Here is an 18,452-nt window from a genome sequence, read left to right as displayed (position 1 = left end):
GATTCACTAGGGCACGTCCGACTTTAAAAGATTGTCCACATGATCTACAACAAATTAAACCATTTATAGTGGTGGCCAAATCTGACAGATATGATTGCTCTATGATAGACCACGTGGAAAGAAAGTTGTGTACTTTTGCCACTGCAGACTTTTAAAGATCCTGTCTTTCATCTAACTGAGAAGACATCTTAACAGATAACTATAAGGCTTCATTCAGACAAGCGTGTACGATTTGCACGCGTAAGAAACGCTGTGTTTTTTCTGTATTTCATGTCCGTGTGTGCAACGTATCGCCATCAGTGTGCTTTGCCTGTGGCATGTTTTTCATATCCGTGCAAGCACTTTTTTTATTTTATTTATTTCTCTGCTTTTCTATGTAACTAATGCGTGAAACACGGAAAGCACACAGATGTCACCCGTGTGCTGACCGTGGTTTTCACGCACCCATAGACTTCAATGGGCAACTAGGTGCGCAAAAACGCTCCAATATAGGACATGCAGTGAGTTTCACGCATATCTGAATAGCCCAATCGAAATGAATGAGTTCGTGTGCTGTGCGTTTCAACGCACAACACACAGGAACGAGTATTACGCTCGTCTGAATGTGCTCTTAAAGTGGCCTTCATTAGGCTCAAAACAGTTTAGGCTGAGCCCGCTCCGTACGCCTCGAGTGTCAGTTGTGTTTTATGGCTGACACCCGGGAATAAAAGCCAGGAACAGTGATCGCGCACGATCAAAGCATCTAAAGGGCCTTTTACATTTGCCGATATTTGGCTGCTGCAGCGAGCGCTGGTCAACGAGACATCGTTGATCGGCGCTTGTTTGCTCCTGTCACACAGAGCTATGGATGGGGACGAGCGGTTGTTACTCTGATCGCTCGTCCCCATACATTATTATCATGCCGGCAGTGCGTCTCCCTGTTTAATAATTCACGTTTGCTCGTTCATCTGCTGACTGCTGCCTTGCTTACACAGGGCAATTATCGGGAACGAGCATTCAAATGAACACTTGTCTGCCCGATAATCGCCCAGTGTAAAAGGGCCTTAAGACGTTACAAACATGGGGGCGCCCCCCTCTGACAGCTCATCGCCCCCTGCAAAGTGATCGGGTGGCGCCAATGGTGGTCATGGCAGCCCAGGGGCCTAATGCAGGCCCCCAGGACTGCTTTCTTCATCTCCCGTTAATGCTGTGTAGAAGGCATTACACCAGGGCTGGCTCCAGGTTTATGTGGGCCCTTGGGCGAAACAGTCTTAGTGGGCCCCTTTGCGGGGGAACTCGCGGCAGCAGTACAATGGCAGAAAACGTTGTGCCCCATATAGAAGTTAGGCCCTGTTTATGCCCCCATATAGAATGATTACACAGTGTATTCCTTCTGCCTGGAGTGATGCTTTACAGACACCAGCTGAATATGAGAGCATAGAAAGAAGGCAAAAATCTCCTTACGTTTGTGTCTTCTCACCATGTATAACAAGTCCTGCTGAATCATACCTGCGAAGACCTAGGAAAGCTGCATGGGAATCTCTCTAGCGTGAGATAGGATGTGCGTGAAACCAAATTTGTATCCCCTCCCAAAAGTAAGGAGCCTTCATTATGAGTGAAGGGCATCTTAAAAAATTTGTTTTTCAAAGGAAGATTTTCTTTTTGTTCCTTATCCTCTAGGAAGCTTTAACCCCTTCAGGACACAGCCTGTTTTGGCCTTGTGGACACAGATGAGTTTTTCAAATCTGACATGTGTCAATTTATGTGGTAATAACTCCGGAATGCTTTTACCTATCCAAGCGATTCTGAGATTGTTTTCTCGTGACATATTGTACTTTATGATAGTGGAAAAATTTGGTATAAATTCAATATTTATTTGTGAAAAACACCAAAATGTAGAGAAAATTTGCAAAAATGTGCATTTTTCTAAATTTAAATGTATCTGCTTGTAAAACAGATAGTAATACCACACAAAATAGTCACTAGTTACCATTTACCATATGTGTACTTTATATTTGCATCATTTTTTGAACATCCTTTTATTTTTCTAGGACGTTACAAGGCTTAGAACTTTAGCAGCAATTTCTCACATTTTCAAGAAAAATTCAAAGGGCTATTTTTACAGGGACCAGTTTAGTTCTGAAGTGGTTTTGAGGGCCCTATATATTAGAAAGTCCCCATAAATCACCCCATTTTAAAAACTGCACCCCTCAAAGTATTCAAAACAGCATTCAGAAAGTTTCTTAACCCTTTAGGCATTTCACAGGTAATAAAGCAAAGTAGAGGGGAAATTTACAAATTTCTTTTTTTTTTGCTGAAATTCATTTGTAAAAAAAAAATTGTGTAACACAGAAGGTTTTACCAGAGAAATACAACTCAATATTTATTGCCCAGGTCCTGCAGTTTTTAGGAATATCCCACATGTGGCCCTAGTGCCCTAATGGACCGAAACACCGGCCTCAGAAGCAAAGGAGCACCTACAGGATTTTGGGTCCTGCTTATTTTTAGATTATATTTTAGGCACCATGTCAGGTTTGAAGAGGTCTTGTGGTGCCAAAACAGTGGAAACTCCCCAAAAGTGACCCCATTTTGGAAACTAGACCCCTCATGGAATTTATCTAGGGGTATAGTTAGCACTTTGACCCCACAGGTATTTTGCTATATTTATTGTAGTCTGTGAAAATGAAAATCTACTTTTTTTCTGAAAAACATAGAAATTTTTAATATTTACAAGAAATAAAGAAGAAAATGCACCCCAACATTTGTAAAGCATCTTCTCCCGATTACGGAAATACCCCACATGTGGTAATAAACTGCTGTTTGGACCCACGGCAGCGCTCAGAATGGAGGGAGCGCCATTTGGATTTTGGAGCGCAGATTTTGCTGGATTGTTTTTAGTGCCATGTCGCGATTGCAACGCCCTGGAGGGACCAAAACAGTGGAAACACCCCAAAACTGATTCCATTTGGGAAACTACACCCCTCAAGGAATTTTTCTAGGGGTATAGTAAGCATTTATACCACACAGGTTTTTTGCAGACTTTAGTAGAATTAGGCCGTGAAAATGAATATAAACATTTTTGTCCACTAAAATGTTTAATTTTTTATTTTCACAAGGGATAAAGGAGAAAAAGTCACCCTAAATTTGTAACGCAATCTCTCCCGAGTACGACAATACCCCACATGTGGTAATAATTTATTTTCTTAATAGAATTTAATTAACCTTTGCAGGACTGATCCTTTTTTGCTTTTCCATTTTAGTTTTTCACTCCCCGCCTTCCAAACGCCATAACTTTTTTATTTTTCCATGAATTGAGCAGTGTGAGGGCTTATTTTTGGCAGGACGAGCTGTAGTTTTTATTGGTACCATTTTTTGGTACATACAACTTTTTGATCACTTTTTATTACATTTTATTTAGAGCTTTGGTGACCAAAAACAGTGATTTTGGCGTTTTAAATGCTTTATTTCTTACAGCGTTCATAATGCGCTATAAATGACAATTTTACTTTATTCTGCGGGTCGGTACGATTACGGCGATACCAGATGTATATAGTTTTTTTATGGTTTGCAGCGTTTGCACAATAAAATCACTTCTTTATAAAATAATTTATTTTCTGTGTCACCATATTCTGAGAGCCGTAACTTTTTTATTTTTCAGTCAAAAAAGCGGTGTAAGGGCTTGTTTTTTGCGGGACGGGTTGTTTTTTTTTGCAGCGTTCACCGTGCGGTAAAAATAACATTACAGTTTTATAGATTGGGTCGTTACGAACGCGGTGATACCAAATATGTGCACTGTTTTTTTTAACGTTTTCATTTTTTCCCTATAATAAGAGACTTATTATAGGAAAAAATAAATCTTTTATTTTTACACTTTTGTAAAACATTTTTATTAACTTTTTTTTTACTTTTTACACTTTCTTTTCTTACCTGCAGCTCTGATCGCTGCTAGAATACATTACACTACCTAGGTAGTGTAACGTATTCCAACTGTCAGTGTGACGTCAGTCACTCTGACAGTTAAGGTATGTTCACATGGCAGCGTCCGTTACGGCTGAAATTACGGTGCTGTTTTCAGGAGAAAAACAGCACCGTAATTTCAGCCGTAATGGCATGTGCAGGCGTCTTTCGCTGCATCCATTACGGACGTAATTGGAGCTTTTTTTCCATGGAGTCCATGGAAAATGGCTCCATATACATCTGAAGAAGTGACAGGCACTTCTTTGACGCGGGCGTCTTTTTTACGCGCTGCCTTTTGACAGCGGCATGTAAAAAAAATTACCGTTGGCACAGAACATCGTAAGACCCATTCAAATGAATGGGCAGATGTTTGCCGACGCTTTTGAGACGCATTTTCGGACGTAATGCGGGGCTAAACCGCCCGAATTACGTCCGTAAATAGTGTGTGTGAACCCAGCCTTCGTCTACGAGGACCAGCCATAGGCTGGTCCTCATAGACTTGCGTACATGGCAGACCCTGAGGCCGTTGTCTGGCCCCCGGGTGCCATCACAAGCATCAGCAGCTCCCACAATTGCATGGGGGCTGCTGATGTGCTACAAACCCCCTACATGAGGAGATCGCAATCGAGCCCCGCATGTAATGGGTTAATTGCCGAAATCAGCGGCAATGAGCCGCTGATCGGCAACAGTGGAGTGTCAGCTGTCAGGGACAGCTGACGTCCCGGTTCCCGATGCACACTGTCACAGACACTGTCATCGACAGTGTGCATCGCGAACGGCAGTGACGTCCTGTCACTCTGACAGGAAGTCTATCAGGAGGCTGATCCTGATAGGCTTCCGTACATGGCAGACACGGAGGCCATTACTTGGCCTCCGATCGCCATGCTAGCTATCTGCAAACCTCACTATTTCATTGTGAGGTCTGCCGATGTGCTAGAAAAACCTGAATGCGGTGATTGCAATCGATCACCGCAATTAAGGGGTTAATTGCCAAAATCAGCGGAAATAAGCCGCTGATTGGCATACAGTGCAGTGTCAGCTGTCAGGGACAGGTGGCCTCCCGGTGCACACTGTTGCCGACAGTGTGCACCGGGAACCACGCAGTAACTGTACGTCCCTGTGCGCTAAGACACTGGCCACATGGGCGTACAGTTGCGTCGTGGTGCGCCTAGGGGTTAATACCTTGACAATGGCTGCAGTCATAGCTTAGAAGTACGTTTTTACCTATACAACCCGCTGTATTTCTACAGGTATGGCTTTGCCACATTATAACAGAATATTAGAACTATACATCTTCGCTTTTATTTACAAGCTGGAGCAATGGCTTCAAGTGCAATCAATTTCAATATCATTGGCATCTCAGACTCCTTTCCAGGGGCAAACAGAAGACTTGACCAGGGAGATTTATATTTTGTCCTAATGTTTATATAACCGGGATGGGCCAGCTCGTGCCCCAGGCTGCTCCTGTTTTATAGACATTGTCAGGACTTCCTCTAATCCTGCAAACAATAAACTGTGTGGAGAAAAAGAAGAACCAATACTTCATGGAAACTGCTACTTGATTTATTATTTTATGGCAATATCCGCACTTTTTTTTCTCCATATACGGATGTCATTATTACCACACAGTCAAAAAACAAAATCCATAAAACTATGGCGGAAATTTTGGGGAAATTTTCAATTCCATCCTACAATTTTTTTTTTCAATTTCTCAACACATTATATGGTACAATAAATGGTGGCATTAAAAAATACAACAGGCCATCATACGGCTATGTCAATGGAAAAAATTAAACAAGTGATGGATTTTGGAAGACGACGACGGGGGGGGGGGGTGTAAATTAACTGGCTTTGGTGCTAAAGGCGTTGTCTAGTGAAATAAAACTGATCACCTGTCCTGAGGATAGGCCATCAATATCTATTTGGTGGGGGTTCGACTCTCCGCACCCCAGCTGATGAGGGGCCTTGGCGCTCCGGCAAGCGATGCTTCTGCTACTTTTTTTTACACCGCTCCGTACTGTACAACGCCGACACATTCGTGGTGAATGGAGGAAGCTGGAATACTGTGCACAGCCGCTATGAATGTGTCAGTGTTGTACAGTATGAAGCTGTGTAAGAAATAAAGGGAAAATAACGCGCTGTGGCCGCTGCAAACTGCTGATCGGCGGAGGCGCCCGCCGATCAGATATTGATGTCCTAACCTGCCAGGTTTTCCCTACAGGTTACAGATATTGGCTTGGGGTCCCAGTAGGGGGACACATTATGATCAGATTATTCTTAATGGTCCCTGTTTGACAGCTACTGTATGGAACTTAGGACATCTACTTCTGTGCTGAATGAATTCACAGGGCTGATAGTTACAAGCACTTAGGGGCAATATATGAGGCATTTAGGAGGATGTGGTTTTCGTAGTTGCCCCATATGTTGTAGTCACGCTACTACTGAGTGTTTACATCCATATATGAAGGCTACATTGCTGCCACCTGTTGGTTGGAGTATTTGGTCAAGGCTCTGACTATGTGGTCAGGTGGCAAGCCTTCCCTCTGGTTCACATATTGGCCATTGTACATCGGTAGTCACATCTAAAGCGGCGGGACGGCAACTTCCTAGTAATGTCCCAAGGTCAGCGACATGCCTGATCCTGGAGGAGGCATCTCCAGAGACACTCTGCCCTATCCACACACTGCGACAGACCAGTGCAGTACCGCTACTCCTGCACGTACAAGGAAACAGGTAGAGTGAGGACGAGCCGGACATGCTGCAATAATAACTGACTGGGAAGCTCCGAGTCAAGGTTAGCGATGAGCCTGCACTCAGGGGTGTGGTAAACGGTGGGAGTGTCACTTATCGTCCAATGGGAGGCGATGGACCTGGACCCGAGTGTGGGGTGTGACACTGCCTGTCCTATAGAAGGCGACAGGCCGGGATCCGGGGCAGTGATTGCAGGATCTATCCTCTGAGCTTCCTCCTTATTGGGCTATATTCCGGCAGGGCGCTCAGTGCTGCGGCTATGTATGTGTGTAGTATGTACTGTGTGTGGGTAACAGGATGATAGTAGGGCCGGCATGGCGCGGGACTGCACGGAGAGCCGCTTCAGGGATGTGCTGGAGCGCTTCGGGGGTCCCCAACAAGTTCTGCTGGTCGGGGAACTGTGGGACCGGGCGGAGAGCCGGGCTCTGCTGGAGAGCTTTCTGCGGGAGGTGTTCCCGGCCGAGCTGGTGAATGGAGGAGATATATTTAAAGATAAAGGACCCTCGCAGCATGGACACCCGAAACATGACTCTCCCTGCAAGGGGGAGAAAGCGGCCACTGAGCCGCAGCCTCCTCAGTTAGCCCAAAACCGGACTATTCGCTTCGGACTGGTATTTTTCCTGTGCCGGTCAGAATCGTTGGTACCCCCGGCATCTCAGCGCCAGCTGCGGGAAATACTGAGAGATATACGGAAGCGTCTGCCTGCAGGGGGCGCTGTGGTCGGGGTGATTATGCAGTCTTGCAATAAGGTAAATGGTCAGGAGGCCACCGTTGAGGAGAAGCCTGTATGTGCCGAGTCTGCGGTGTCCTCTCTTCTCTTCCTCCTCCGATCCGTCTTCCCGGTGAACACTGGGGGTGGTCGCTGCTCTGAAGTCCGAGCTGCTGCTCTTCTACCCGGACACGAGGAGAGCCGGCGAGAAGTCCAGATAGCGGCGTGTGAGGCGCTCACTGCGGCAGGTAAAAACCTCTCCCAGGCATTCAGCGGACCTCCTGTATGAAAGGCAGTACACGTAGAAAGTTTAGCCGTTGCCCATAACAACCTATCAGATTGCTTCATTCATTTTCCCTCATGCCTACCTAAGAGAGCTGTAATCTGATTGGTTGCCATAGACAACTGCTGCACTCTATCTGCACAAGTCTTCATACTGGAGACCAGTGGGGCATAGTTCCCAATGACGCCAGAATATCTATTCATCAAACCGTCTGCCACTTTTTTCAACCCCCACAAAGTGTCCTTGTGAGGTGGAAAAATGGGGCAGGGCTTTCCAGTGGCACGTGTGGGAAAAAATAGAGGCTGGCTACAAAAGGTGCCACCTGGCATAGTTCAATAGCTGCCCCATATAGGGGTTGTCTCATGACAGATGTTTATGGCATTTCCACACTTATCTCCTGAACAGGGGTCCCCTAACCGCGTCCAGCCTGGTGAGTGAACAGGAGATCCATAAACAGCATAGGTCGCTGTGCTGCGCTCTTTACGTTCACTTTTATGGGAGTTAGACGCAGTGTAGGCCAGTGAGCTCTGCTGTTTCTGGAATTCCAGTTCTGCACTGTTTCTGCACCTGGTTGCGACAGCCAGATGGGGATCTCTATTCAGGAGACGTGTGCGTGTCCCAGAGGTGGAACTACGCTATTCATCGCGTCAAAACGACAGAACCCTTGCACAACGGAGACCAACTGAAGCCATCGGCACCGGCTCTGTCACCATTGAAATCAATGGTGATGGAAACGAAAACCTATGGCTTCAGTTTGTCAGTCGGGGCTCCGTTCCGTTTCCCTGACGCAGATGTGAGCCTAGCCTTACTTGACATGAATCATCCTGAGTAGGACGCCCACTACATTCCCACCAGTGTAATACATGTATCTCACACCAATACGGAGGCATGGGGTTATGGGGTCAACCCCCCCCTGTCCTCTTAGACATTGACCAAGCTAAGCACTTGCGGCTTGTGGTGTTTGTCTGTTTATTTAACCCCCTCCTTCGTCAATCCTCTATACGTCACTGTATGGTGGGACTATAATAATCCTGAGTTCTTATCTTAATTCTCAGTTACTGTAAAGGATTTGCGGTTTCTAAAAGTCCATCTTTGGCCATCTTCGAGGTTTTGTTGAAGGACTATATTCTGCTCACATGCTTGTATTACCTCTCTGTGTAAGCTGCAGAAGTGCTTGTGTACATCTGGGTTCCGTTGTTCTACTCCTATGATGGAAAAATACCAAAGCTTGAGATACGTTGCGTTACCGAAAACCGACGGCGTCGGACGGAACCATTTGACTTTAATGGGTTCCATCTGATCTTCGTCATGGTTTTCATTGTTTTGCCGGACATACTAGTGAGGCATGCTGCAAGTTTTTGGCCAGAAACCAAATCTCTGTCGGAAGCCTCTGATACAGATGTGAATAGGGTCTAATTAGTCAAGGACCGCATCTGATCTATCAAGCACTGGAAAAGGCTTTCCTGATCTCATAGGACTAATCTGATCAGTTGTCACTTAGTGGTTTATAGGTGTTGTCTCATGACAGACATTTATGGCATATTCACAGCACTTGCTCGGCTGTTTCTGTAACTCACTAGGCAGGACAGGGGGTCGGGTGACCCTCATTCTTGATATAGGTGTGAGTCCCACAGCTGGAACCCTCATACATCATACACTTCGGCTCCGTTCAGGGGCTCAGTCGGAGCTTTCCATCAGGGGAACCCATTAACGCGACTCTGACTGAAACAAACGGAAATCATAGGTTTCCGTTTGCATCACAATTGATTTCAATGGTGACTGATCCGGTGCAAATGGTTTCCGTTTGTCTCGGTTGTGCAAGGGTTCCGCCGTTTTGACAAGCGATACCGTAGTCGACTGCGCTATTCTGTCAAAACGACTTAACCCTTGCACAACTGAGACAAACTGAAACCATTTGCACCAGATCCATCACCATTGAAATCCATGGTGATGCAAACGGAAACCTACAGTTTCCATCTGTTTCAGTCAAGGTTCCCCTGATGGAAAACTCAGACGGAACGCGTGAACGGAGCCCTGATGCAGATGTGAACGAAGCCTTATGGTATGTTCACACGCTAAACTGAAAACTGCTGTAAAATACGGAGCTATTTTCCAGGGGATTTTGAGCCGTTTTTTTTACGGACGTTTTTGGAGCGGTTTTTCTATTGAACGTGAAAAACTGCTCCAAAAAACGGCTCAAAAAGTGACATGCACTTTTTATAGGGCATTTTTATTGCACAACGTTTTTTCAAACGGCCGCGTAAAAAAAAACACCACGTCGGAACGAAATGCAGGTTTTCCCATTGAAATCAATGGGCAGATGTTTGGAGGCATTCAGCTTCCATTTTTTTGGGGCGTTTACGGCCCGCACAAAATGGGTGAAAATAAGCCGTGTGAACATACCCTTATGGCATATAGTGTGCATATACCGTGGATGTCTGAGATCGGAATGATCTTTTTAAAATCGCTTTCAGATCTGGCTACTTTAAATCTGCTAATTGTGAATGTTCCCTATGCCTCCTAGAAGCTGACTGACCACACACGTTTCCTTCTCCCCCCCCCCCTAGATGAACAAAGGAGGCAGAAGCCAAACATGAAATCCAGGTGCTGCTCATGGAGAAGGTGGAAAAAGGAGGACGTTGCTCAGAAAGGTAATCTGACAGAACAAATGACCCATGGCTTTAAAGGGAATATGTCGTTATGTCCAATAACTTCAAGTTAGAACAGCAGTTCTGAGCAAAACATGTCCATCAGCCAAGCATGTGCTGTATGTAAATACATATACACTACATGGACAAAAGAATTGGGACACGCCTCTTTATCATTGAATTCAGGTGTTTCAGTCCCATCGCCACAGGTATATAAAATCCACACCTCACCATGCAGTCTGCCTTTACAAACGTTTGTGAAAGAATGGGTCGTTCAAATGACATCCCGGAATTCCAGCGTGGTACTGTAATAGGATGGCACCGTTGCAGCAAGTTGGTTTGTGAAATTTCTCATACACCCTCCCCCCCCCCCCCCCCCCCCCTCCCTAGATATTGCATTATCAAGTATGGGTGGTATTATTGCAAAGTGGAAGTGTTTAGGAATCACAGAAACTCCGTCACAAAGTGACAGACCACTGCATAAAAGTCGCCAACGCTTTGCTGATTCAATAACTGCAGGGTTCAAAACCTTGTCTGGTATTTACATCTGCACAAAAAGTGTGCTCCGGGAGCTTCATGGCATGGGTTTCCATTGTCGAGCAGCTGCATGCAAGCCTTCCATCTCCAAGCACAATGGCATGCGTTGGATGGAGTGGTGTAAAGCACGCCGCCACTGGACTCTGGAGCAGTGGAAACGTGTTCTGTGGAGTGACGAATCACACTTCTCTATCTGACATTCGGATAGACGAGTTCCGGAATTAGTGAATGTCAGGAGAACGTGACCTGCCTGGCTGCATTGTGCCAACTATAAAGTTGGTGGAGGAGGGATAATGTTATGGGGTTTTTTTTTGTTTTTTTTTAGGGGTTGGCCTAGGCCTCTTACTGCCAGAGAAGGGAACTCTTAATACTTCAGCATACCAAGACATTTTAGACAATTGTAGCTTTGAGGGAACAGTTTGGGGAAGGCCCTTTTATCTTCCATCATGACTGTGCCCCAGTGCACAAAGCAATCTCCAAAAAGGCATGGTTGGGTGAGTTTGCTATGGAGGAACTCGTCTGGCCCGCACAGGACCCTGACCTCCACCTCATCAAACACCTTTGGGATGAACTAGAACGGAGATTGCTAGCCAGGCACAATATTCGTGTCTGACCTCACAAATTCTCTTCTGGAGGAATGGACAAAAAATTCCCATAGACTCTCTTCTAAATCTGGCAGAAAACCCTCCCAGAAGAGTGGAAGCTGTTTTAGATGCAATGGGGGGACCAATTCCATATTAATGCCTATGGATTTAGATTAAGATGTCACTACAGCTCCAGTAGGTGTCCCAATACTTTATCCATATAGTGTATATTATAATAGAAACACCAGGTGGAGTCGGACTGCTTGCTATGGCCACCAACAGTGTATTTATTTGCAGAATTTGTATAAATGTCCATAATCAGCCGGTTGCTTCTGGTAGGTAAGTGGTCTTTGCTGACTGGGTCACTAGAAAAGGCCTATTGTACAGTATTTAGACATGTCCTTTAACCCGTTAGTGACTGCCCATAGGTGTTTTTACATCGGTCACTAATGGGCTTTATTCTGATGCAGTAGCCTTTTACGGCGCTGTATCAGAATAAAACCGTGTCGCCATGAGGAGTAAAAGCTCCCTGCTCTCAGCACCTAGATGTAGCTGAGGGCTTGGAGCATACCTGCTCTAGCGGGCGGGATCGAAATCTGCATCGATCCTGCCTGTTTAAAGCCTTAGATGCAAAGGCCCCCAGTTCTGCCTTTAGTGAATGCCTGCTAGGCCATGCCAGAGGTATGGCCTAACAGATGCCAGTTAGTTTTACACTGACAGGCAATAATACACTGCAATACAGAAATATTAGTGTATTCTAAAAGCAATCAAATGATCGCATAGTGAAGTCCCCTAAAAAGTTAAATAAAGAATCCCAAGTAAAAAAATGAAAAACTCCACTTTTTTTTTCCCCCTTACACAATGCTTTATTATAAAAAAAAAGTTACAAATATTTGGTATCGCTGCGTCCGCAGTGACCCCAACTATAAAAATTATTACATTATTTAACCTGCACGGTGAACCCTGTAAAATAAAAAAACTGCCAGAATTGCTGTTTTCTTTTCAACCTGCCTTCAAAAAAAATTAGATAAAAAGCGGTCAAAAAGTTGTGTATATACTCCAAAAAGGTATCAATACCGTCATCTCGCAAAAAAAATCCCTAATCAGGCTATGTCCGCAGAAAAATAACTTATGGCTCTTAAAGGGAATGTGTTGCGAGTGTTTGTTTTTTGTTTTTTTTTATTGAACAGTTAGAACAATGTTTAATCATTTTTACACTAATTTTTTACTTTTTTTCACTAGTCAGGAAATATTATAAATTAGATTCTAATTTATAACACTTCCCAGTGCTGGTCACTAGATGGAGCAATTCCCAAAATTGCAGCATTGCATGTGGTAAATCAACCACATTGCTTTATGCTGCAAAATTTGGGAAAACTCACTCGCTCTAGTGAGCTCTCAGAATCCCCCCCTCCTTTATCCTGGCTAGTGCCGGGAGAAACGAGGGGATTGAACGGTCAAACCTCCTACACTGTGTGTCACCATTTTTGGAGCTAATACACAGTGTAGTAGGTTTACATACACTAGTAAACACACAGTAAAACCCGAACATACATAGAAATAACTTACCTGCTCCAGTCGCCGCCGGTCCGTCTGCTACCGCCGCTCCAAGTGGACAAGTCCGGAAGCCGCGACCGGAAGTAGTAATCTTACTGTCCGGCCGCGACTTCCGGTCTACAGAAAATGGCGCCGGACGGCGCGCAGTTCAACTTGGACTGTGTGGGAGCGGCGCATGCCCACACAGACGGCGTACAGCATAGTGAATGGAACGGGCCCCGTTAGCATTCACTATGGGACTGTAGCTGCCGTATTCCATGTCTGTATGTGTCGTTAATCGACACATACAGAAATGGAAAAAAAAATGGCAGAAAAAGTTCAAAAATAAAAAGTAAAACACAAACCCACAAATATAAAAGTTTTTAATAAAACACTATAAAATCAAACTGATGTAAAAAATTATTTTTTTCGTGACACTGTTCCTTTAAAATATGGCGACACAAAAACAAATTTTGAAGAGTGCTTACTGTGTAAAAGTAGTAAATCATAAACTATATAAATTTGGTATTGCCCCAATTGTAACGACCCGCTGACTAAAGTTATTTATACCACACGGTAAGGGCTGATTCAGACGAACGTGGCGTTTTTGCGCACGCAAAAAACGCGGCGTTTTGCCTGCGCAAAACCCACTTGACAGCTCCATGAGGCAGCATCATATGATGCGCGGCTGCGTGCATTTCGCGCAGCCGCCATCATTATGACACGCCATTTGGATGTTTGTAAACAGAAAAGCACGTGGTGCGTTTATGTTTACATTCATACTTTTCACTGCTGTTGCGCGAATCACACACGTCCCACGGAAGTTCTTCCGCGTGGTGCTCGTGATTTTCACGCACCCGTTGACTTCAATGGGTGCGTGATGCGCGAAATACGCACAAAGAACGGACATGTCATGAGTTTTACGCAGCAGACACACGCTGCATAAAAATCACGGACAGTCTGCACGGCCCCATAGACTAACATAGGTCCGTGCGAGGCGCGTGAAGATCACGCGCGTTGCACGGACGTATATCACGTTCGTCTGAATAAGCCCTCATTGTCATTTTGTACATGCAGTGTTTTTTAAAGGCCCTTTTGAGGTTCTATCGAGGCCTACAAGAAAAAACGCCCCGATGAGTCCAAGTATATTCGTGCTTTTCCCTGCCTATTACCTGTGCATAGGGAGAAAAGTGTCAGTCCACAGGGGAATGTTGGGGCAACGTGAATATACTTGGACTTATTGGCTATATCGCTGGCTGCGTGCCCCAAGTATAAAGTATATATACTCAGAAGCATCTTAACATTATGAAATAAGTGATGGCACGCTGAAAGAGCTTGTCACTTTTTTTTACGCTCTCGGACAGGGCAGCACAAAGTGACATGTCATCCACTTTAAACGGCATGTGTTTTTAACACTGAAAAGGAAAAGGAAAACCACTTTCTGCTGGGTCCTAGTTGCTGCTGTTTATGTAAATGACAGATCCAGTGCCCGGTTTCAGCAGCAGTGGGGCATTTATTTAACACTGGCATACCGGTTACTATTTGCTTTCAGGATCTTACTATATAATATTACTGACAGATTGGAGATACCTGCAGTTCAGTGAGCTCACTCTTTGAGGAAATTGCAGTCATGGGATTCCCCTTCACCTTCCTTCCATGCTGAGATGCCAGGAAATTTATAGAGCTGTTTTCTGACATTTATAATGTGTGTGTCTTGTAAAGACCCGATGTAGGCTAAAGCTTTCTGGGCAATTGTCTTGGAATACAATGTAGATCCTGTTGCTCAGTCACCAGTGCATTGCCTGTATTATAAATTGTAAGAGTGTAATCCGCTTACAAGGTTTTTCTGATTTGCAGAGCACCTGGATGAAGGAACAGCCTTGAATGTCTTGAACTATCCCAATGGAGACTGTGTTTAGACTACAGCTGATGCTTACGATCTCTGCGGGGGTTAACCCTGAACATCCAGCCTGTGAATGAAGCGTTGATCAGCAGAACTGTCCCTTTTCCGGGATCCTTGTCATGAGATCTAATAATTGTGCTATGAGCGCCCCCCTTTGATTCTTACACTAAAGGCCCCCTGAACATGCTGCAGATTTTCTCCTTGCTGCAGCGTCCTCCTCATTTACGTGAATGGAACTGATTTTCTGTTGCAGAAATTTCTGCAAAAAAGTCTGCAGCGTGTGCAAGGGGGCCTAAGGGTATATTCACATGGTGCGGTTAAACCGTCAATAAACCCTAATGCCAAAAAAAGATTGTAAATAACAGCATTTTTCTTCTGCGCCGAAATGCAGGAGGAGTTTTTTTTGTTTTTTCTTCACATTATTTGCCAGATCATAAATTTGTTACATCTTAAAGGGCCTACGTGTCATGGTCCATTTTTGCGGTGCAAGTAACTGGCACAATGGCATGATACATACAGCATATTCTAAATGCTAAGGCCGCTGCCAGAACCATATGCGTTTTGGGACCAAAATATTTCTGCACCGGTTTTCTTTCTAAACAATTTACATTGTATACATGTTGCGGCCATGTCTCACGGGCAGTAACAGATTCCAGGATGCACTTCAGGATCATGTGATGCAGAACGGTTGTAAAACACCTTTATCTCTGAGGAATACAAAGGTCATGTCTGGGTGTGCTCCTCTCTGGAAAGAAAGAAAGATATGTAGTGACACGACATTTAGATATTATTTGGAACACCGACACCTCACAGTTTGGTTGGGAACTTGTTTAAATTCTTTATTTTAAAATATAAATTTAATATATAGAGTTTGCAGATCTTTTACTGAGATGTCCTTTTGTACGCTGATGTGCCCAAATAAGAGTTTTTGCAATGTAGACATGCAGAGGTGCTCAGTGGTTGCTTAAAGAGGCTCTGTCACCAGATTTTGCAGCCCCTATCTGCTATTGCAGCATATCCGCGCTGCAATGTAGATAAGAGTAACGTTTTTATTTTTAAAAAACGAGCATTTTTGGCCAAGTTATGACCATTTTTGTAGTTATGCAAATGAGGCTTGCAAAAGTCCAAGTGGGCGTGTATTATGTGCGTACATCGGGGCGTTTTTAATACTTTTACTAGCTCGGCGTTCTGATGAGAAGTATCATCCACTTCTCTTCAGAACACCCATCTTCTGCCAGATCATGCTGTGACGTCACTCACAGGTCCTGCATCGTGTTAGACGAGCGAGGACACCGGCACCAGAGGCTACAGTTGATTCTGCAGCAGCATCAGGGTTTGCAGGTAAGTAGCTACATCGACTTACCTGCTAACGCCGATGCTGCTGCAGAATCAACTGAAGCCTCCGGTGCCGGTGTCCTCGCTCTTCTGACACGATGCAGGACCTGTGAGTGACGTCACAGCGTGATCTCTCGAGAACACGGCTGTGTCTGCACTGCCAGAAGCTGGGCGTTCTGAAGAGAAGTGTATGATACTTCTCGTCAGAACGCCCAGCTAGTAAAAACGCCCCGATGTACGCACATAATACACGCCCACTTGGACTTTTACTTTTAAACACACCCACTTGGACTTTTGCAAGCCTCATTTGCATAACTACAAAAATGGTCATAACTTGGCCAAAAATGCTCGTTTTTTAAAAATAAAAACGTTATTGTAATCTACATTGCAGCACCTATCTGCTGCAATAGCAGATAGGGGTTGCAAAATCTGGTGACAGAGCCTCTTTAAGGGAGGGGGTTTAAAAAAAAATTAAAACAAATTGAAAGTGCCTATAACATATGCTCTAACACAACAGGCATTACGGAAAGGCAGTCCACTACCGTAGCGCCTGCATAATGCAAACATATCTCCCAGAGCAAGTAACACTTTGTCTAGGTAATTCAAAAAACTATCTCACCTCCAAAAATTTTAAAAAGTAACAAATAGAAACTCAACAGAATCATTAGTAAAGAGAAACAAGGAGTCATGCACTATTTAGTGTAAATATGAAAAATATAAAATCTTTTATTCAAAATATACTAGATAAAATACAATAACAGAGGGTCCCATAAATATACAGCGGCTACACGTAAATGTTTAATGATGCAAAACAATGGTGTATTCATTGTAAGCACAAAAATGCACAATGGGTATAGGGTAACATTATTAGTGATTTTCAATATATATCCACATAAGAGAAATGGCAGTCAAGGAGTAAATCTACCAAAACCGCAACATTGACTATGGTCTGGTATCCAACCAAAAAGATGTGTGTATACGAGGAGTAATGAAAAAGGAAGGGGCGAACCCACCTCCCTTTTCGAAAAGTGGATGAAAAAAATCCTAGTAGGATAACTTACCCATGTGTGCTAGAGTACAACGTGAGCCCAGGTATAGCGCCCCGATGCGCGTTTTGCGTTTTATCGCATTCTTAAGTGGACTGTGTGGCACTGCCAACAAGGGGGCTGTGTGGCACAACCTACAGGGGTCTGTGTTTCACTACCTACGAGGGGCTTTGTGGCACTATCTACAGGGGGAATCGGAGTGGTGGGCTGTTGGTCATTTTACTGTGGGTGGTGGGCTGATGGTCATTTTACTGTGAGTGGGGGGCTGATGGTCATTTTACTGAGTGGCGGGCTGATGGTCATTGTACTGTGAGTGGGGGGCTGATGTTCTTCAAGTGGTTTCCACCTCTTCGCTCCAATTGAAATTAATAGGAGGCAGAAAATACCTGCGGCGCTCGTTTGGAGGTTTTTTTGCCTGTGTCTTTTGCATTAGCTTCAATGGCTTCAGAAAAAAACAAATAGAAAAAGGTCACACAACACTGTCAATACAAAATCTACTTCAAAATTCCTGAAGGAAATTTGAGGCAGATTTTTTTTGCCTTACAAAAAACGCTGTCTGAACATGCCCTATGAGTTGTTTTTAGCCATTTTTATCTTTCTCGAAACAATTTTTGGAAGGGGTGCCCTAAGGAAACTTTATTTTTCAAGTGCTACCTCGAGTCCGAAAAGGTTGGGAAACTCTGTACTAGGCTACAGGATCACGCTGGCCTACGCAAGGATCCCAAGCAAACAAGAAATGGACAGAGGCAGCACTTCCAAAAAAGGCATCAGCAGTTTATTCACCCGTGCGACATTTCAGTCCAACAGGACTCTTTTCAAGCATAAAAACACATCAGGTCATAAGTATATAAAGGCTCACACAGCCCAATTAAGATAAAACCGTGATTAAGCCAAAGTACAATATAAAACAAACTGCACAAAGACAAAGTGCAATGTGAAGGTACAGACATGGTTGCCAGTAATGATGTAAACATACATAATGGTGATTAACCCCTTAATGACCGGGCCTGTTTGGACCTTAACCCCTTCCCGACATCCGCCGTGTATATACGGCGCACGCCGGGTGGGGGAATATGGAGCGGGCTCACGGGCTGACTCCGCTCCATAGAGCGAGTCGGCTGTGTTACAGCCGACACTTCCGGGTTACGAGCTTTAGTGCGATCTCGCTTGTTTAACCCGTTAAA

General features: G+C 44.5%; 1 protein-coding gene across 1 annotated transcript; it reads left to right on the top strand.

The window, feature by feature from the left end:
• Positions 1-6,954: 6,954 nt before the first annotated feature.
• C4H2orf72 (chromosome 4 C2orf72 homolog) lies at positions 6,955-15,757 on the top strand. The gene is made up of 3 exons (XM_075861843.1): positions 6,955-7,644; positions 10,247-10,330; positions 14,842-15,757. Exons 1-3 carry the CDS (start codon positions 7,002-7,004, stop codon positions 14,901-14,903), a joined length of 789 nt encoding a protein of 262 aa, XP_075717958.1. The 5' UTR covers positions 6,955-7,001; the 3' UTR covers positions 14,904-15,757.
• The last annotated feature ends 2,695 nt before the right edge of the window (positions 15,758-18,452 follow it).

This window comes from Rhinoderma darwinii, chromosome 4 (assembly GCF_050947455.1).
Source record: "Rhinoderma darwinii isolate aRhiDar2 chromosome 4, aRhiDar2.hap1, whole genome shotgun sequence".
Lineage (NCBI taxonomy): Eukaryota > Metazoa > Chordata > Amphibia > Anura > Rhinodermatidae > Rhinoderma > Rhinoderma darwinii.
Note: the sequence above shows the minus strand (reverse complement) of the source record. Positions and strands in the feature narration are given on the sequence as shown.